Raw genomic sequence first — 21,258 nt, 5'->3', positions numbered from 1 at the left:
TGGAAAAGATGGACCAAGAGCCTGACTTGCAATAAGGCACCTTGCTGTGTCATGGGCACCCATTCCCCCTCCTCCTCTCCCAGCTGTACATGCTGAGTTGTAAGCAGGTATATTAAGTGTGCATGCTACAGGCACAAATCCCCGTTTAATTGCTTGCTTGCGTGTGCTGTCTAAGCTCTGGCTCCATAAAGTATAACAAGAAATCAAAGGAAATGCTTTTTAAAAAGGATCCTTTCTTTAGTAATGCTTCTCGCCCCCACATCCCACTTTTTAATTTTGAAGATCAGGCTTTTAAATCTTGCCTAGTGCTTTCCAAAAAGGAGTCCTTTGGAAACCACAAAGGTCTGATTTAATAATACCGTATACATGACTAGCTGGCCCTGCCACGCGTTACTGTGGCTCAGTCTGTTAAATTGAGACAGAGTCCCCCTTCAGACTCCCTTCACCTTCAGAGTCCCCCTATTTACGTGTGTTCTGTTTACGCAGGCACATCCCTGTGACTCCCCCTTCCTGTCCTGACCCATGACCTATCACGCCCCCTCTTCTCCCACCCCCACTGGCTCATCCCTGTGACTGGTCCCACCATGAGTGGTGTGTTCTGGAACAGGGGTTTGGGGGGGTCTTATGTGGCCCAGGTGTGACATTTGTATTTGCAAACTTTCTAAGATCCTTCAGACATTTGCATGGGACATTGTGTCCGAATTTGAACGCAATCGGTCAAGCTGTTTCGGAGAAAAGTGGAGACCTACCCACATGTCCTATATATATATATATATATATATATATATATATATATATATATATATACACACACACACACACACACACACACACACACACACACACATATATATATATATATATATATATATATATATATATACACACACACATTCTGATCAGCATCTTTTAACACAGTATCCATATACTAGCAGTACTTAAAGCAGTCCTCTATTGGAGGACAAGTCTGGTTTAAACCTCCCTCAAAGAATCCTGGGAACTTTAGTTTGTCAAGGGGACTGGGAACTGTAGCTCTGTGAGGGGTAAGCTACCACAGCCAAGATTCTTTTGGAGCATTGTGGGCTTTAAATGTGCTCTTAAGGTATGGTGTGTGTATACACCCAGATTCATAACCTGGGCCTGAATTCACATCCTTTCCTGTTAAGAGGGGGGAATACTGTGCCCCACCCCTACTAACCCCTACCAGGCTTTCTCTTCCTGCTAATAAAGCCCAGAGCCTGGCCTAGTGCAGGTGACTGATGTTTTCCTGCATTAATCCTGAGAACTCCTTATGAAGATGGATGCACAGCCCCAGCTACTGCCTGTCCCCCTAGTTGCAAATTGCCAGTGATTTTCAATTTCCCTCTTATCTCTCTTTTGCTTTTCCTCCCCCCTCTCGCTTGACACCTCTGCCTAAGCAAAGCATGGCTGCAGCACACACTCCATTTGCAAGGGGGTTGCAAGCTCCCTCTCTCTTTCTCTGTGTGACATGTTGCAAATTGCCTCCTGTGAGGGTGCTGGAGAGACAGCTGGATGTGAAGAGGCTTGGGGAGGAGGAGGAGGGGGAATTAGAAAACCTCAAACGAATGTTATTCATGCTTACTTAGCAACATTTGTTCCCTGCCTTTCTCCTAGTGCACTTGGCTGGTCCACACAGTTTACAGTGTGCTTGCAGCTTTCTGCGTTCCCATTTAACTTGCACAGGCCACATGAAGTTACTATTAAACAACACAAATCTTGATGGTGTCAGCACCTAGTTAGGAAATCTTCCCAGCAGCACCACCTTGGAACTGTTTCCCCAGCGCTGCAAGAAGTTTAGGGGCCCAGGATTGGCACATTTTGAGCAAAATTTGGCCACCCACAAACTTGCTCTATGGGGCATAGTCATAGGGTAGTGGGGCAGGCAGTTGCCCCCCCTTCAAGTAAATAATTAAAAATACTTAACTGACCAATCACATCACAGATAGCTCAGTACTGCCCCCCCCAATAAATCCTGAATACCAGCACCTCCAGATTCTGCTGCTTCTATACCAGGGTTAATGGTCACAACTCCCTCACCCGCTCCTGCGGTATCATAGGAACTGTAGTTTGGCAAGATGTTGCGAGAGGGGGGAAATATTCTTTGTGAAGCATATCTACCATACATTTAATGCACATGGTTCCCGTCTGGCGGGGGGGGGCAGGACACTGTCCCAGCACCCTTAATAAACTTACAGTCCCCAGGATTCTTAGATGGGGGCCAAAGAAAGTGCTTTCAATGGAAGCAGCCTCAGTCCCTGGGCTGAATGGCCTGAGGTAGCTCTGCAGAGTGGGGGGGGGGCAGTCCCACGGCCTAGAGAACCGGGGGGGGGCTCCTGCTTATTCCCTTGGCGCCCCAAGAGGTTTCTCCACGCAGTCCCACGACCACCACCTAGGGCAGCTACTCTTCTTCGGTGGTGGTGGTAGGGTCTTGCAGTTTCGCGCATGCGCTGCGGAAGAGCTAGACCAGGGGCGCCCACCTCCCCCACCATTTCCTTGCGCGGGGGGAGGGGAGGGGACTGGAGCATGCAAGGCGCCCCCCTGCAAGGCAATAGCCCTCTGGTTGCTCAAGAAGCAGAGGCGTGTGTATATGTGGGAGCTCAGCCCCTCCCCTCCCACAACGCCCCCCCCGCCGGGTGGCGGAGATGGTTCGCTCCCTCCTGCTCCTCTTCTTCGTCTCCCCCTCCGCACCAGGGCAGATGGTACGTTCCTCCGGCCGACATTCAGGCTGGGGGGGGGAGGCAGATAGAGACCCTCCTTTCTTTAGTCAAGAGCGCTTAGGCTGCTGCTGCTGCAACCACCTTGTTGGGGGCTCGTAGGAGAGAGAAAGGCATCCCTTCCTCGCTGCTGGGCCGGCCGGCCGCGGGGCTCCCCCCCTCTTCCTCCCCTCCCCCCCTTGGGGTGGCATGACCCTCTTCGGCAGCCGGGAAGTGGGCTGGCGCTGTGAGTACCGCTCGTGTGTGTGTGTCCCTCCCCCGTCCATATAACCCCCGCCTCACCCCCGGCCTGCGTGCTTGGGAGTGGGGGGGGGGAGTCGCCGCTGTCGCCCTCCTCTCAAAAAGGGGGGCAGGAAGGGGGGGAGGGCTCCACCGCCAGGAAGCAATGAAAGAGGAAGGGGGACGCGGGGGGGGGGGGAAAGAGGAGGATATATCCGCTGGGTCCCCATCAAAAGCCCCACGCCGCCTCCTTTGATTTCGCTGCGCAGGAGGGGCGCGCGCGCGCGCCCTTTCCCTTCCATTTGCTTTGCGCCTCTTGCTTGCAGAACGAAGCGAGGGGGGTCGCTTCTGGATCCTTCAGAGAGACATCTTTACTGGGCCCAACTCTGGGTGGGAGGAAAGTTGGATGAGGATTGATAAGAGCTCTCTCTTTAAAAAAGAAAGAAAGAGAAATTGGCATGTCTATTTTATTTTTTTGAGGCCTGCCGTGGAGCAGCACAAGAGCTGGCTAGGGCAACTTGGAGGGGTCTCGGGGTGGCGCTTCTAGGAAGCCCTCCCCAGGCGGGGACCTGCCTGGGGACCAGGCGCTGATGCACTGTAGGCCTCGATGGCCTATCCTGAGAGTCTGCCTCATTAGATTTTGGGAAACTTTCGCTTGCCAGACCAAGAGAAAGCATCCTTACCTTGGGATGAGTAAGCCGGGACCCCTCCCCACATTTCTCTCTGTGTCTTGCAGGAAAGGGGGCTCAAGATGCCCGAGGGCTCCAGCTCAACTCCCCTGATTCTGGGCCTTTGATGGTGTCCTGGAATTGGAGGTGCCCAGGCCCAAGGAGCACATGCCCAGCCTCAGAGGCTTGGCAGAGTCCTGTAGCAGGCAGGGATTCTGCCTCTGTGGCTCGTGCACAGTGGCAAAATAATAATAATATGTAAACACTTAACATGGTGTTCTAACTAATTTTTCAACTTGGTTAGAGTATTAAGATGCAGTTGAGCAGGCAAGTATTTTTATTCCCGGCTGTCCTGCCAAGTAAAGGACAATAATGAGACACCGCTCTGATTTGCCTTGTAGACAGATTGTATAAATGAGTGGGGGGCATCTCTTTGGCCACCCCCCCATGCTGGGACACTGCCTTTGCTGACACCATTAAGTTGCTTTAATTGTTTTTAATACTGTATAGTTTTTAGTGCTGTAAGCTACTCTGACACCCTAGGGTGAGTAATAAATAAATTAATAACATAATAATAATAATAATGCATTTCAGTTCCTTGTATCTACAGTACAGAGGCTACTCTTGTCTGTACACGGACCTGAAAATTCTAAGCTGGCTTATATCCCTGTGAGATGCTGTAAGGATCTGCCCTGCCGGATGGGGTTAGTCTTGGACTTTGTTAGGAGGTCCCTTCTGGAGTGACAGCGGCCTCCACCCAGCCTGCCCCCTCCTGGGCTTCTGGCCTCCTTGCCCTGGGGTTTCTCTCTCATGGTCTTCCTCTTTCTCTAGATCTCGACATGGCCCGGGAGCCTAAACTGAGCCACGCCAGGCCAAGCCAGAAGAGGCAACACAGCGGAAGCCTGTACCCGTGAGTCTTTTGTCACCACGGATTGGATCCGGCTGTGCAATGTCCCATTTACTGTGTCTAGGCAGGGAAGGGCAATCTGTGTGGCCCTCCAGGAGTCGTTGGACTCCGGCTCCCATCAGCCCCTGCCAGCAAGGTCAATACTCGGGGTGATGGGAGTTGTACCAGCTGCTTATGACCTGGTCATGGTGCCCACCCCCTCCAGAGGAGGAAGAGAAGGAAATGGCCCTGAGAATCTCTTTCTCCAACCCACTCACTGCCTGGGTTGAGTTCCAGGGCACCCCCTGGCATGGAATTCCTGGTTGCTGGTGGTGAACGATTTATTTTTATTTATTTGCACTTGTTGCCTTCATGTTCCACCTTCCCCCGTCCCAAGGTGTTTAAGATGGTGTACATAATTCTCCCCAACCTCCTTTAATCCCCCACAACAACCCTGCGAGGTAGATTAAGCGGAGAGACGGTGACTGGTCCCCGTGGTCACCTGGTGAGCATCATGACCGAGTGGGGATTTGAGCGCTGATGCCCTTCTCAAGCCTCCTCTGCTGGGTGGTGACAAGCTGCCGTTTAAAATTCCCCGCAGTGTCCAGACATGATGTTGGGACGTTGTGGGCAATTCAAAAAAGCCTCTGCTTGGTCTAGAGTGGCTGCTTGGCTCCCATCAAGAGGCGTTGCTGCTGCTTTTTGCACCCAGAGTTGCTGGCAGATGGTTTTTGCCACAGCTACTCATGCTCTGGTAACTGAAAGTTTCCAGCTACCACTTATCCTCTGGCCAGGAAATGTGCTGCTTGCTATATTTCTGTGCCTCTTGCAACTAGGCTCCAGTTGCCCTCAGGTGGACTGCTTTTTCCCTTCATTAGCTCATGACACACAAAGCTGGAGCAGTGCTAGGAAGGGGGAACATGGAAGCCCAAGGGATAGGTGCAGGCTTGACTACTGCAGTAAGTGATAAGTGGGGCTGCTCTTGCAAACTGTTCGGAAGCTTCCGCTGGTCCCGAATGGGGCAATCAAATAGTTAGCCAGAACTAAGTGCGGGAATCGTATTTATAGCTTTGCTTCAACTCTCAGTTTTCTCTCAGGTAGGCTCCAGCGGGAGGGTTTTTTCCACTGTGGTTGTGGAACCCCTCCCCCAAAAGCCACTAACCTGGCCTGGCTGCTTTTCTGCTTTCTTTTCGATGCCACCCTGTTTCACCCTCTTTATAAGAACCAGCTAAGTTTCATGGGCTGCGTTCAGTTTCCTATTTTGCAGGGCTGTAGAGAGAGGGACGAGCACTGTGATCTTCTATCGCCGCTTTGCTTCATCCTGCTAGATCCTCACGTGGAGGGTATTCTGCTGCCAAGAAAACAGCTTATAACCCTGGGATTAGGCAGAAGGGTGTTTTTTGGGGGGGTTTCTTTTTTGCATTTATTTATATGGCTGGTAATGGGAATTGTTTGGCTGTAGCTGTTGAGAAGAGGAAGCCGTGGGGTTGGGGTTGGGGGGAGGCAGTGACTGCAAGACTCTTTCCCCGTCCTCTTAGATTCTGGTGGGATCCGGTGCTGGCTATCCAGCCATAATCTCTGCCTGATCTCCCCATGTGAAGGAGCTGTGGCAGGAACAGCGTCCTCTTGTAGGTAGGACAGAACCGGCTCCAGGGCAAAGGCAAGACAGAACAGGAGGTTAGGGGTGCTCCCAGACAGGGATGGGGTTGGTTTTTATCATTAATTTAGAACAATTGCTAGCCTGCTTCATAGCCCTAAGAGGCTCTCGGTGCATCTTAACACACACAAAAAAAATTGCGAGTGGGCTGCTGAGATATCTCAGATGAGTTGCTAGCAGCAGGATTTGTTGTGATGATTGGATTTCCCCTGCAGAGAGGGTAAATGGGTGGGTGATAAGAGATGGTGTTTTGATGCCAACGTTGTTGTGCAGATGCTGCAAAAATACATCAAAACACCTGTCTGGAAGCAGACTCGGGGAACGGTTGGGTGGCCACTTACGCATTGCCAAAGCTGAGGAAGCCTAGCCCTGAGAAAGAAAAAGAAAGAGAGAGAGAGAGAGACCCCTCTGCCTGATCCCAACACCTGAGAGGGTCTGTAGGGAAGGAGGCAAGCTTTCATATATTTGGGGCCTTAGCCGTTCAGGGTTTTAAACACCAGTGTGAGCTCCTTGAATTGGCCATGGAAATGAACTGGCAATTATAACAGGAGTTGCGTCTGTTCTAAGTGGAACCCCAGCCAGTAATTTTGCCACTGCATTTTGGATCATTTGAAGCTTCTGAGTTATCTTCAAGGGCAGCTCCATGGAGAGCACCTTGTAGCATGGCAGTCAGGAAGTTACCAGAACATGGACTACTGTGGTCAAGGTGTCTTTGTCCAAAACCAGCAAACCGGATGGAGCGGGTAAAAGGCACTCCTATTTATTTATTTTTTATAAATACAATCCTAGTCAATGAAGTCATCCAAGCCTCCGGCGAGAAGGCCAAATCCAGGAGCACCACCAAGCTATTGACCTGTTCCTTCTAGGGGATTGCTGCCCACTAGGGCAGCTTTTCTCTCCATCTCTTGGACTCAAAAATTCAGGATACATAACAACTCTGTCTCTCAATGAGTTGTTTTGATGGAGGAGGTTTTCCAGTTTTAAGTGTAACTGCTATAAATCCTGGGAATTGTCATTTAACCGAGGGTGTAAAGGACAGTTTCTTAGTAAGCCCAAGCTCCCTTCACTGATGCTGACCCCTGTCCTGGAGCCCTTGCACAGGGTGGCTGCAAGCGGCCATCTTAAATTTCCCACAGTGCCACAGAACATCCGCCATAAGGCTTCTTTGGGACACAGTTGGAAATTTTAAAATGGTGGCCGCCTGGTACCGATTAGCTTGTGTGTTGGGTGAGACTGCTCTGAGGAACCGTGTCCTCAAGATGTTCCTTCGGGGAAATCAATGGGGTCTGGAGAAGAGCAAACGCTGGAGGGAACTGAGGTGATTCCATCCCCCCCGGATTGTGGCCTTGCAGGCCTGTGGTCACAGGAGTGAGAACCAGCGTTGCTGAACCCACAGATGGAAACTTGGAAAACAAAAGGACTGAACAAAGCCTCCCAAAATAACTTGGAGGGGCAAACAATAGCTGCTACGCAACAGCTTTTCCCAAATTCCTGGCTTCGGCTCCCCTTGTTGCTGCCAACGTGCCGTCTCGCCATGCCTTTAAAAGGAGGGGTGTTGCTATTGCCGGCTGGTGTGAGCCATTCTTCAGTCCTTCTGAAACCCTATAGCTCCCTTTGTCCTGTAGCCCAGGGGAATAGGCCCCGGGAGCTGAGCACCCTCCCTGGTTCACAGGCCTTCTCCTCCACCATTTGGCCCCTGTCTGGGTTTGGCACTGGCTGAGTTCCAGGATCTGCCCTGTTGCATACAAAGAGCCTGTGAAAGAGGAGAGGAGAGACCGCAGGAAAGCAATAGGTTTTATTATGGCCTGAGCCTTTGGAAACCTTCATCAGGCATCCTCCTTCATCACTCAGGTTCTTGCCCACCAGAGCTCAGGCCACGCTAAGTGTCTCTTGTGTATGACACACACTTTCCTGCCCTTTTCTTCAACGCTCTTCTAGAAATCTGGTCTGCTGGAGCCAGAGGAAGAAGGGCTGTGATGCCGAAAGAAAAGCCTGTGCCATAAGCCAGGGTCTGTGTATTCTCTCTAAAGATAACAACACACATGTTTATTTTGCACAAGTTCTTACGATTCTGCTAGTTACGGGGAAGAGACGACCAGCTGCCCCTTCTACCGGTGGCAGTCCTGCTGGTTCTGCTCTGGAATTTTTTGGGGGGTTCCTTGTAAAACAAGTTTTTTAAAAAATTAAAATCTGCAAAACATGGGCCAAGTAACAGCAACCAGAGGACATCAGTGTTGGAGACTTGCAGGGCTAGCTATACAATAAGATGACCACCAAGGCACCCCAGGAGAACTTCTCCCCATTCCCTGCCCCATTCTTCAGTGAGCAGTCCCAGAAGAAAATAATGGGGGCCAGAACTGCCTTTTGATATTTCCCTAGGCATTTTTTAAAATACCTCTGTATGTGTAGAATCATAGGATAGAAAGAGTCCTTTTGCCACACCGGGCATGTAGCTGCAGCATTCTTGACCAATAATAATGATGATGATAATATTTTTATTATTTATACCCCACCCATCTGGATGGGTTGGCCCAGCCACGCTGGGCAGCTTCCAACACATATAAAAGCATAATAAAACGTCAAACATTAAAAAACTTCCTGATATAGGGCTGCCTTCGGGTGTCTTTTAAAAGTTGTGTAGTCCTTTATCTCCTTGACATCTGATGGGAGGACATTCTACAGGAAGGGTGCCACTGCCAAGAAGGCTCTCTGCCTGGTTCCCTGTAACTTCACTTCTTGCAGTGAGGGGAACGATCATCATCATCATCATCACTTTTAATTTGTATACCGCCTTTCTATCATACAATACTCAAAGCGGTTTACAAGCTGAAGAAACAGAATCTTATGAAATACAAAACAAGCTTATAACAATCTAATGCAATACATAAATATGATAATAAAACATAGCTTTAAAATAAGCAATCAAATAATGTAACGTTCAACAATCATTACAATAGTATAGAATAATATCAGCATATGAAAATTAAACAGAAACCCACTCTTAACATTTACAATAATTACAAAACAATAATCAATAAAACAACAGCAAGCCACAGTGCATAAAACAATACAATGCAAATTGAAAAATAGAGACTGGAGGGTGAGGCAAGGCAGGTGGAAAGAGGCCTTGCCTGATGGAGTCTCTCCCCTCACAGTTCTTCCTCCAGGCACAGCTTCCTTATGAGGAGTCCCAGGGCCGGAGGGGGCGAGGCAAGGCAGGTGGAAAGAGGCCTTGCCTGATGGAGTCTCTCCCCTGGCTGTCTACCTTCAGTATCTCTAACGAAGGAGGAACCCACGAGTCGTGTTCACCTTGTGTGGTTGGGCCCGAAGAGTGGGTGGGCGGGGCAAGGCAGGTAAAGGATCCACCACCCCCTGCCAGCTTCCAGAGCCAGTTTGGCCAATGCCAGCGCCCCTGCTTTAGCAGATGGACAGGCCATCACCCCTGGGACGTGGTCGCTGCTTTGTGGCAGGGAGATTTCGCTATGGCAGTTTCCGAGTGGACAGGCAGAGAAAAGCTGCATAAAACAAATCTCCTTCTGGCATCAAGGCAGCCGCTACAGAGATTGACGGTGCAGATGCACAGTAAGGGGGAGGCTTCTGGGAGGAAGCAGAGCGGAATTCCCCCCCCCCCATTATTCTGCAAAACATTCCCGGCGCATGTCTGGCAACTTGGTTCCCACGCACTCCCTTGTGGGATGGCTCTGTAGATAGAATTCGACACGCACACACACACACCTGAATGCCAGAGGGAGTTGGAAATAAGGGCGTCTCACACCCCCACCCGCCCCCTTGATTCTGGACCCTTTCCTGGTCCAGAAGTGGATTTGTGCAGGCTTTCCACTTGGGCAAAGTCTCTTGTGTGGGGGAAGCTGGGCAGGAATGCTGGGCCAGGGTGAGGGCAGTGAAATGGAAGATTCCCGCTCCGTCCAGGGGGGACGGGGACGGCCTAGCTGGTTTCCTGGGAAACGGAGCCACAGACATACACCGTTTGGGACTCGTGTGCCTTTTAATAGTCGAGTCGTGAAGAGGGAATGTTGGCAGGTGCAGCTTGCCATGCAGTGCAGAGGAAAAGACACACACACACACACCCCGTTAAAAAAATGTCATGCGGGAGATGAAAGAGCCCAGAGCCCAAAGGGGCTTGGCCGCAGCGTTCCTTCCCCATTCTTTCGCTTGCTCATGTGGCATGAGATTTATTACAGGCGCATCAGCGCCTTGCTTCAGGGGAGGCGTTCCTGCTGACAGCCTTCCCCCCCCCCCTCCACCCCTTTCCATTTGAACCTGAAGGGTATGCAGCTGGCACACAGAAACCACCACCCCTGAAATGTAACATCAAGAATCTCTGATGGAAGATCAGCAGGGGGTGGAGGGTTGGAGTCCGGGCTGATTCCTCGCTGAAAGAACCTTGACCCACCCAATCTCACTCCCCACACTTTGGCCAAAGGGCAGGCCGGGTGTTGTCAAACTACAGCTCCGATCAGCGGTCAGGGGGTTTGGGAGCTGGAGCCTCCTCTCGGGGTGGTGGTGGTGGTGTGGGACACACACACCACCTAGTGTTCCCTGGTTAGGGGTCCTGGAGGAAGTTCTTGCCCCTTCCAGTGTCTGGAAGAGGCTCCTGGGCCTGTTTCTTCCCCATAGGCCAGCAGAGCTCATAGCCAAAAGGCAGGTTCTGGGTGCTTAAGGTTGCCCTACCTTCAACTCTCCACTTCCATTTTAAAAAGAAATGAAATCTCCCCTGGTTCTTTAACTTGTGGGAACAGAAGGAAAATCCTGCAGGCTGGATTCTACTGGAATAAAAGGAGTAAACCAGCCCCTACCTTCCAGAGACCACAAACGCTCTGGGAAAAAAGGATAAGTGGCAGGCACTTGCTTTCAAGTGGCATAAATATACGTTTTAATATAGAATATAATTACGTAGCATTTGACATATTGCAATAACTGTTTAGGATCTGGTTGTTTTGCATTCATTCCTCTGCGTGCGCCCCACGGCCTTTCTGGCTACCTCCTCCAGTGCTCAAATTATTGGAGAAAAGGCGGAGTGACTTAAGGAAATCTGCAAACTCAACCCCCTCTCCCATGCCGATCCCTCCAGTTTTAGCCAAATCATGCCTCCCACAGTACTTCTCTGGAACAGTAGCTGAGAGAGCAGCCAAAAGGGACAGAATCATAGGATTGTAGAGTTGGAAAGTTTCCCCAAGGCTCATCTAGTCCTATCCCTTGCAATCCAGGAATCACAACTGAAGTCAAGGTGGTGTGTGTGTGTGTTGTGGCACCCCTGCAACTAAAGCATTACTAACCTCTCTCCTCTTTAGTCTCAGGCGCACCAGGGCCAGTATAAACTGGGAAATGAATATACACCTGAATGCCTAAAATCTGCACAGGGGAGCTTGCACCATGCATGATTTGGCATGCTAAATATGCTACCGCATATACACTACTGTCACGCTGACGAGTTACAAAACCCAGATTTCCTTCCCGTTTTGCAGCCTTCGTTTATTCAAGCCAAAGCCCCAGAGGAATCGATAGGGCTGCCTCCTGTGGTGGGTCAACACTTGAGATGCGTGTGGCAACACAAGTCTTGTTTCCAACAAAAATTGTCGCAAGGCGCCTTGCTGATGGCAGAAAGGCAGTGTAGAGATGGAGGGGCAGCTTGATACAGTGGTTAGAGTGGGAGGTTGGGAGTGAGGTGCCTGTGGCCCTTCAGACGGCACAGGAGCTCCCAACTCCCATCATTTTTAGCTATTGGCCTTGTTGGCTGGGGCTGATAAGAGCTGGAGCCCAGGGATATCTGCCCCCCCACAGGCTCCCCATCTCTGGGCCAGGAGTGTTGGACCTGGACTGGGATGACCCAGTGTCCGCTCCCCCCAGCCATGAAGCTCCTTGGGTGATTTTGTGCTGGCCTACCTTTCAGGGGTGGGACCCAGGTGGCGCTGTGGGCTAAACCACTGAGCCTAGGGCTTGCTGATCAGAAGGTTGGCGGTTCGAATCCCTGTGACGGAGTGAGCTCCCGTTGCTTGGTCCCAGCTCCTGCCAACCTAGCAGTTCGAAAGCACATCAAAATGCAAGTAGATAAACAGGAACCGCTATAGCGGGAAGGTAAACGGCGTTTCCATGTGCTGCTCTGGTTTTCCAGAAGCGGCTTTGTCATGCTGGCCACATGACCTGGAAGCTATACGCCGGCTCCCTCGGCCAATAATGCGAGATGAGCGCGCAACCCCAGAGTCGGTCACGACTGGACCTAATGGTCAAGGGTCCCTTTACCTTTACCTTTCAGGGCAGTTGCGATGACAAGGTGGTGGAGGAGGAGGAGGGAGGGAGGGAGGGAGGCTGGGATACAAAGGAATGAAACAGAAATAAATTAAAAAACAGTTGCGCCAAAGGCAATTTTCCATGCGCCTGTCTCATGGTGCAGCTGAGGATGTTGGGAAGCATGAAATGGCACAGAATTACCTTTTCTTCTCTTGTCTGCAGCAGCACCTGTGACCTGGACTATGAGCTCTATAAAGAGGATTTGCCCTACAGGTGTGTTTTGGGGCTTTGCTCTCCCTCCCTCATTGTCTGCCCATCAACAGAACGAGTGGGAGTGGGTTTCCCCCCACCATATCCTTGGACCTCAGCAAAAAAAAAAACCCACACACATTTGAGCTGTGGTTTCAAGGGGATTCTGCAACTGACCCTCTTGCTCTCGTTTCCTGCAGGGTCTACGAGTATCAGAAGATTCCTCCGCTCATCACTCACATCCCGGTCAAGGCTAGGAGAAGCCACTTGGGGGCCGGGGGCAAGGCCAGCTTGGGTCCCCACGCGGGGCTGAGGGGCAGCAGCGGCTCCACGGCAGGCCGAACGAAGTGTAAGCGCTTTGGGGCAGAGAGGGCCTGGTGTGCCAGGTGCCAAGGGCACTCTTTTGACAGTGAATGAGCCTGTCAAAGAATGTTTGCAGTCCAGGCTCTCTGAGGGACGGGAAAGCAGTCTGTTTGGATGTGACTAAAACCCCCCACTTATGAGCACCCGGGTGGCCTGTGGGCTAGGAAGAGGGTCTAAAAGGGAGCAAAGCTGACGAGCAGGGAGTCTCATGGAAGGGTGTAAAGCAGGCAGTGAACTGGGAAACAGTAGTCAGGGAGATGGGGAAAGAAAGGAATTTCACATGTTGCTTTGCACTCACCAGCCAGTCTTTGGGGTACAGGTTCTATTTTTTTATTTCCATTTATCTCGTCCTGATGTGTTTCTCGCAGAAACATGTTACTATATTGGCCTGAATATAAGCCACACTTCCCCCCCCCAAAATTCCGACCATGAAAAGTTAAAGTGTGGCTTAAATTCGCGACTTTACAAAAACCGGCTTTTACGAGACTTCCGGTGAGGCAAGGTGGCGGGCGCCATGGCAGCATAAGACACAATTTTAAGGGAGCAGCTTATATTTGGGTATTCTCTCCCCCCCCCCCGGCTTCTTTGTGGGTACAGCTTATATTTGGGCCAACACGGTACTTCATTTGGGCTCAGAGTTCAAAAACCAGCAATGCTTCAGATGGAATTTTGTATCCATGCATGTGCCAAGGCCCTTTTGATTTGTAAATATGAGCTCCTTGCCCACCACAGCTTCCATGAGCTAAGGAGAGCAGCCAGCTGACCGCGGTTTTGATCCACGCACTTGGACACAACTTGTAGCCTCTCCCCCCCCCCACAGCCTCCCAGTGACAGAACCAGTGAAGAGCTGGTGTGAACCCCTCCCCACCCACGTACGTTTCTACGGGGTGCCAGTAAAGCGGTTTAGGCCGCTCACGCTGTCTTTCCCTTCCAGTGCGAGCAGAGGAGCTGCACTCCATCAAGGGAGAGCTAAGTCAGATTAAAGCCCAGGTGGACAGCTTGCTGGAGAGCGTCGACCGGATGGACCAGCGACGGGAGCAGCCCACAGGTGAGGAGGCACGCGAGAGTCGAGGAGCTGTGAGGATGAACAGCAGCATTTTGTTGCAGGTCTTAGGCACAAGCATACATGCACACAAAGCAAAGATCAGATCTTCTGGTCACAAAACTTGACTAGAAATTCTAAATCCTAGCTTCCTTGACTACAGCAGGCTTGTGGGCTGGAGCATCATTAGGATTCCTGCCTGCCTGAAAACTCATTGATCCGCAGGACCTGGCCCAGTGGAGCAGACTGCACCTGCCTTGTGGCAGCATAGCAAACCTAGGCTCAGTGCTCAGGGGGACTGCCTGGGAGCACCACAAACGGCACCCAGCGCCAGGAAAAAGGTGGTGTGGAAAAGTGTGGTGAATGGGTAAGGGGGTGTAAGGTGGCCTGCTTCTCTGTTTTGTCTCATCCCTCAGGCTCCAAGGAGGTCAAGAAGAAAGCAGCCGCCAGCACAGAGGCCTCCTACTCAGCAGGGGAGACCACCCGGAGGAAGGAGAGCCCTGTGCAGGATGGCCGGGCTGCTCTGCCGGAGGTGGACAGTGCAGAGGAGAGCACAGACACTGAAGAGGCGGTGAGTGGCAGCACCGAGGGCGGAATAGCAAGAAGGGCTGCAGGTCTCTCCCTCCCTCTTCAGTGGAAATTCGGGAACGCAATGTGATTTTTTTGGTGATACCATGCAGACACAGTACTGCTTTTTATTGCTACAGCATTGCAAGCCGCACCTGTCCAGAGCGTCAATGGTCAAGGTGATACCTTATGCAGAAAAAGCTACCAGGGTCTCTCAGGATTGTCCATTGCAAGAGCCCACTGAGCCTTCCCCCTCTGCCTTTTTGTGCAAAGCAAGGCTGCACCGTTTCCTAGGCTTTTCTGCCTTACCTGCACCTGCGCCATTAAGCAAGCTTTGCATCTCATTATGTGCCCCAAGACAGAGACACACACACCTTCCAAGCTTTGGGGCGGGAGAGCTGGTAGGAGCTCTCTCAGGCTATTGGAAGTCCGCTAACTCCACAAGTTGCGCAAAGGTCAGGTCACGGCCATCATCAAATGTTGAGTGTTTGAATGGTTTTGGTTTGATCAATGTTGTGTTTGTCATGTGACGAGGAGGGACTGTGCCTATCATAGAGGCAAGATGGCCAGAGGGGCATAGGGAAGACTTGTAGAGCAAACACCAGGGGCCCAAATTCTTCACAGGGGTTTAGCAACCATTCCTGCTTAGGGAAACGCTGGGAATTTTAGCCCCCCAAGATGAATAGGAATATTGACTCTCAGCACCCTTATCAAACTGCAGTTCCCAGGATTATTTGGTGGGGAGCTGTGCCTGTCGAAAGTGCTTCAACTCTGCTTTAAGTATGCAGTGCAGATTGGGGCTGAGGATTCAACAGAGAAAATGCAGAGTTATACCTCAGAGACGAGGCTGACAAAGCCTCTTCTTTCATTGCAGGCAAGGAACCACACGTTGGACCTGGAAGGCAGCCAGTAAGAAGACCTGGAGTGCCCCCAACCCCTTTGCCCGGCGTTTCCTTCCTGTGTTTTGTATTCCTTCCGATGCCTCTGGCTGGTGCTGCGTCCGGCGTCAGTTCCCCGCCGTCAGGGCTGGTGCAGAGGCCGAGAGGCCCACCACGGTCTCCCTCGCACCTTTTCCTGGCCTGGCAGAGAGAGACTCCTGTGACGCGTTCGAGGGAGAAGCAGCTTGGTGTTCTTTGTTGTGAAAATTAAAATATGCCAATGTGGGAGATGGGTGGGCAAAGCAGGCAGTGCCAACTTCGCACTTGCCCAGCTCAGCATTAAACAAAAAATAAAGCAGTCACCATCTCCTACTGATAATGATGTGTTGCTTGCTGTCCTGTCTTAGTTACAGATTCACCATGTGCCAGACCAGATTGATTGCTGCCTTTTATCATTTCTGAGCCTGATGTGTCTGCTCAGAAGTACATCCCATGAGCTTCAGTGGGGCTTCCTCCCAGGTATGTGGGCAAAGCAGCACAGCCCGAGTCCACAGCCCCCCAGATGTTGCTGGACTACAACCCCCATCATCCCTGACCATTGCCCAATCTGGCTTAGGGCTGAGGAGTTGTAGTCTGAAACTACAAAGCCACCAGGTTAGGAAAGGCTGCTCTAGACCCAGAAGAGAAACCCTGTGGGATCAGACAGAAAGCCCATCCAATCCACGGATGGGAACTCTCTGGTGTCCCAGATGTTGATCTCCCGGCTTCCATCAGCCTGGACCCACATACCTAATGGTCTCCAGAAGAATTCCCATTGCAGGTCTAATCCAGCATCCTGTTTGCCATAGAAGCTGGTTGGGTACTTCTGGAAAGCCCAGGTGACAACCAAAGCCGCCTCCTGCTGCAGTTTTCCCAGCAGGGACCGATGTTCAGAGGCATCCATGTGGTGCCTTGGACCCTGGAGGTGGCATGCAGCCATTGTGCCTAGTCGCCACTGGTAGGCTTTCCCTCCATTTCGGACTTAATCCCTTCTAAAGGTGTTTGCGTTTTTGGCTCCCAGCTGCACAACCTGAAGTAGGGCTTCGCTTTCTGACTGTGCTTCGCATCCACTGACTATGATTTCTATTACTACGATGATCCAGGGAGGGGGAACAAATATTCTGCAAAACCATAAATGTCCCCTGTGTAGATGGCTAGCTGCTGCTTTATTGTACCACTGGACAACCAAAGGCAGGAGTGATTACTGCAAGTACATTTTGCAAATATTTTTGAACTGGTCTGAAACTTGGCAACTGGTCGGCCTTCTCAGTCTTCTATAATAGCATTGGGCATGTGTGTTGCCTGTGAGCTTCGTAGAGGAGCTGTTCTGAGTTCAGACCATCTTCTTAAGAGATGGCACGTCCCCAGAGTGGTCTAGGAAACCCATCCACAAGATGCATGGTTTTATAATGTACTTAACCCAGTAACCATCTTTTCAGGACATTGTTGCACCGGACCAGCAAAAGATACGCATATGACCTCACTTTAAACCTAAATATACTGGTGCTTATGTCAGTGCCAGGGTTTATTTCTGGCTATGCTAACCTGAACCCTAATCTAGTTTTGTGGGCACCTTTTGTGCTATTCCAGATTTTACAGAGTAGCTCATTTTCACGCTTCCTTTTCCCTGTTTACTCCCATTTGTTGACACTCTAGTAAATTCTGGAGTCCACACACACACACACACACACACACACACACTACAGTAGTAGACTTCAACTGGTGGCCTGGGACCCAATGCTGGGTTACGGTCTGATCTAAACCTGATCACAGCAGCAGCGTTGCCACCGTGCAAATACATGGCAAGAAAACAAAACATGGGCTCCCAAATGTGTTTGGCTTAAAAGTGGGTTACTGAACTTGAAACTGTTGAAGACAACTGCATCAATTCCACAGTGAGAGTAAGAGGGAGAAGACATGAAAACAAAAAAAGCCTTAAGTTATGCAAAATAGTGTGTTTTAATTATAAAAAGAGACTTTATTACAAGTATAAACTTTTCTCCATGAAGAACAGGTTCTCAAGCCTTGCATATCACAAGATGCTAGTAGGTGCTAGTAAATCTGACCCAAGTATTAATGAGTCCATGTGCTGGAAGTGGCCACTGCAACTTGTTGCCAAATTAGCTAATCACACTCCATCTGCCTTGACCCCATTACCAGTTACTGGCTCACTTCCATCACCCCTGCAGGAAGAAACCATTTCAATCTTTTGGCTGACCTTTTAACAAGGGAGGTCACACACAATTTATTATGCCACCGGTCTGCAGAAGGAGATTTTACATAATGAAGTAGTCTGATACAGTGTTCTGCATTTAGTCCCCAGATGTTGAGCTAAACTTCCCATCCTTATCCAGATTAGCAGATGAGATGATGGGACTTGTAGTCCCAATAATATCTGAGGACACAAAAGTTGAAAAACACTGGAGTAATTTCAGCAACAAACATTTAGCCAATACAAAAAAAAAACTTGCTGTATTTCCTAAGAGAAAACGCTGATTTTTAATTTTTTGTTTCTGTTTTAAAGCAAGGAGTTTCAGTGAAGTGGGGAGGAATGCAGAGAATGAGGTTGCCTTATTGACAATTGCCGCAATGCAAAGCACACTGATTTGGAAGGAAAATTCCTTTGAAATGAGGGTAACTTTCCAAGAAAGGAGGTGAAGAAGCAGGATGTGTGGATTAACCCATTTTGTTCCTTGACATTTTCAAAGTGTAGTTTTTTTAAACTTTGGAATTTTGAAAGCAAACATAGCCGCCAACAACACAGGACTAATGAACTGGACTATCCCAAACTGATAGCAATTTGAAAACTCAGACCACGGTAGAACTTTGGATTCAACCAGCAGCAAATAACCCTTTTTTGTTTTTCCTGAGACTCAGACTGTGGACATGCACCCACATATCATATATTCACAACATTTAAAGCACATTTTTTCTCTCCCAAATCCCAGCAACTGGGTGAAAACTACACAGAGCAATAATTCCCGGCACGTTTAATAAGCTAGCTTTCTATGCCGGACGGTGGTGCGGTAGACTTTCGGAAGTGTCTCTCCCTTTCCGTCAAAGTTTCCCTCGCAAAGAGCGCGGAGCTGCAGAGATGGTCTCTTGTGGATGTGGCCTGCCCTCCAGGGAAAAAGGGGTCGGCTCGCCTTCCCTGGATCGCGACTGGGCCCTCCGTGGTTGCGGTTCCTCGCCAGGAGGCCAGGCAACTTCACCCAGGTCGGGTAAACCACGTTCAGATCCCGGATCCAAAACCACGACGCAGCCGAAGTCCAGAGAGACGCAGCCTGAAAAGCTCCCGGAGTTCAGGCGGTGGCGGCGGGAGGCTGGGCCGCGTCTGTGTCGGTCGGCGCTTGGGTGCCCGGCGCGGGTCGGCGCTTGGCAGCGCGCAGGAGGCTCTGTCGAAGCAGGGGGTAGAGGCGCTGGCATCCGTCGAGGCCGAGGCGCACGGCGTGCGCCCAGCTGTCGGGGGGCCCTCCCTCGCCGCTGCCCAGCAGCCCGGAGACCTGGTTGAGCGAGGGCAGGAGCGCCACGGTGAGGCGGGCGTCGGCGGCGCGTTCCTCGGGCTCGCTGGGCTGCAGGCGCCACTCTCCGCCCGCCGGGCCCGGGGCCCGGCACAGCGCGCACGCCGCCACCAGGTCATAGAGCTCCACGCCGGCGTCGGCCAGGGCCAGGCCCGCGGCGCACAGCGCGGCCGCCAGCGCCGAGCCGCCGTCCTGCAGCAGCAGCGCGCTCACCTCCAGCTGCGCCCGCGGGTAGCGCGCCAGGCGCACGGCCGGCTCCAGTGCCTCCTGCAGCGCCAGCGCCAGCTCGGGCTCCCGCTCGTTGGGGCGGATGCGTGCCCCGCGCCCCGAGAAGGGCGCCCGTCGGAACTCGCACACCAGCCGCCCGCGGGGTTCGCCCGGAGCAGCCGCGCCCGCCCCACCGCCGGCTTCGCGCGGCCCGGCCACGGAGCACAGCACTTTGGTGCCGCCGTGGAGCTCCACGTAGGCCGAGCCCTTGGCCTGGCTCAGCAGACCCGCGCGGGCGAAAAGCGGCTGCAGCGCTGACGGGTCGCGGGTCGGAACCTCCGACGACTCGACGGGCGCGAAGAGCAGCGGCGTCTGGGACTCCTCCGGTCCCGGCACCCGGCGATGGTCCAGCGGCATGGTTTCGTCGGCTGCTGGCGCGCCGCGCTCCGGAAGGGGAAGAGGAAAATGCTCGAGGGAGGGGCAGGCGGAGGGAGCAGCAACTTCGCTTCCGAGGCGCTCGGGCGGTTTAGCGCCGAAAGAGCGCCGTGGCGGAGAGGGGACCTGCAGCCCCCGCCTCGCAGACGAGTCGAGGCAGGGAGAGTGCCTCGATTCCCGTACCCCACCAACTGTGGATCATCCTGCCTTGAGAAGGAAGCTTCCGGGCTCCCCGGTGGAGTCCAGCTCATCTTGGCTCCAGCCAGAAGAGCCGGTGGCCAGGGTTGAGGGAATTGTGCCCCAGCGCTATCCATGATTAAAGAGCCGTTTTGTATCAATTTTTTTAGTTTGGCAAAGAAATGAGCAGATTCAGGGCTCCTACAGTTTCTGATGGGTTGGAAGCTGCGCGTGCCTTGGTTTTGGGGCGTCGCTCACACCGTGCTCTCCCTCCCCAACTGGCAACAGAGTTTTTACAGCAACAAACTCAGGATTTGCAGCTCAGAGTTCCTAGCATTTCTGACCAGCTGCGTACAGTTCTCCCCACTGTGTATCGCTGCTTACAAAGGCGCATCTTAGAAGTGGGACTCTAATTTATACAACAAGTAATAAATCTGTTTTAAGTATTTTAACAGCTTGTCTTTTTAAGCTTCCTAGGTTGTTTCACAGGAGTCTGTTTTGGCCTCCATTTGTTGACGCTCAGCAGCCTCGCTCACTATTAGGGAAATATCAGAGCTGGTTGCATACAGGCTTAAAGCAAGGTGCAGTTATGCTTTTTCTGCCTTTCTTCAGGGAAGAGGAAGGAGGTGGGTGGGGAGCCTCCAATCTAAACTGAGCCCTCACTTATGCTCTGGACTAGCAGAAGCCACCAACCTGCATTTCAGCCTCCAAGATGTACATGACATTGCAAGTACCAGAGCACCACTCTGTGCAGCTTTACCCAGGACAGAGAAAGGTATTGTCACCACAGAAGCTCATGAGCAACTGGGCACAGCTGACCTCGCTGTCTTGGTCTAAGACCCCAAACTGCTTGGGCCGAGTCACCCACTGCCCCGACAGCCACATTGCTCTCCTCTTCTGGCCCAGATCAACGAGATGAGCGCTATGCACTATTTTATGAAGTCATGCCCTCTGTTACATTCTATTGGTGAATGGCAATCCCATTTTGGAGCTATGTCTTGCTATGGAACGGCCAAGCTGTCCCTACATCCCAGCTGCTACCATGGAACGTTTAGCCTTTTTTCTAGCGAGCAAACAGTACTTTTACACTGTGGGCCTGCTGCTCCTGTGTGTGTGGATGTATCAACCATTTCCAAAATTTATTATCCCTCTGTAATATGTTGTGCCACTGAGGATTTGTTCTTGCCATGTCAACGAGGCTGGAAATGGTTAATGCCAGGATGGCATTCATTCATCTGGCTTCCATGAGGCCAAATAAAACCTGGCGCTCATAACTCCACCCTACTCCCATGGCCAGCTGATCTCTGCTCCGTTAAAGTTTGCTTTCAGAAAAGATTTTGGCTTAGCATTATATATGAAGGGGGAA

General features: G+C 51.5%; 2 protein-coding genes across 5 annotated transcripts; one reads left to right on the top strand and one right to left on the bottom strand.

The window, feature by feature from the left end:
• Positions 1-2,501: 2,501 nt before the first annotated feature.
• On the top strand, positions 2,502-15,892 carry LOC118086508 (RNA-binding Raly-like protein). Of its 4 annotated transcripts, none has more exons than XM_088671808.1 (7): positions 2,502-2,720; positions 4,454-4,532; positions 12,637-12,687; positions 12,864-13,012; positions 13,961-14,074; positions 14,485-14,639; positions 15,510-15,892. In XM_088671808.1, exons 1-7 carry the CDS (start codon positions 2,609-2,611, stop codon positions 15,546-15,548), a joined length of 699 nt encoding a protein of 232 aa, XP_088527934.1. In that variant the 5' UTR covers positions 2,502-2,608; the 3' UTR covers positions 15,549-15,892. The 4 variants fall into 4 exon arrangements, with proteins under 4 accessions (XP_088527934.1, XP_088527935.1, XP_034974063.3 ...); XM_088671809.1 differs by having other exon boundaries at positions 2,594-2,720; positions 12,640-12,687; XM_035118172.3 differs by having other exon boundaries at positions 2,711-2,961; positions 12,640-12,687.
• Positions 15,893-17,492: 1,600 nt separating this feature from the next.
• On the bottom strand, positions 17,493-20,336 carry EXOSC6 (exosome component 6). Its single transcript, XM_035118797.3, has one exon. It carries the CDS (start codon positions 19,695-19,697, stop codon positions 18,855-18,857), a length of 843 nt encoding a protein of 280 aa, XP_034974688.3. The 5' UTR covers positions 19,698-20,336; the 3' UTR covers positions 17,493-18,854.
• Between the last annotated feature and the right edge of the window lie 922 nt (positions 20,337-21,258).

This window comes from Zootoca vivipara, chromosome 6 (assembly GCF_965207765.1).
Source record: "Zootoca vivipara chromosome 6, rZooViv2.hap1.1, whole genome shotgun sequence".
In the NCBI taxonomy this organism is placed as follows: Eukaryota; Metazoa; Chordata; class Lepidosauria; order Squamata; family Lacertidae; genus Zootoca; species Zootoca vivipara.
The sequence above is the reverse complement of the archived record's forward strand: the minus strand, read 5'-3'. Positions and strand labels throughout refer to the sequence as shown.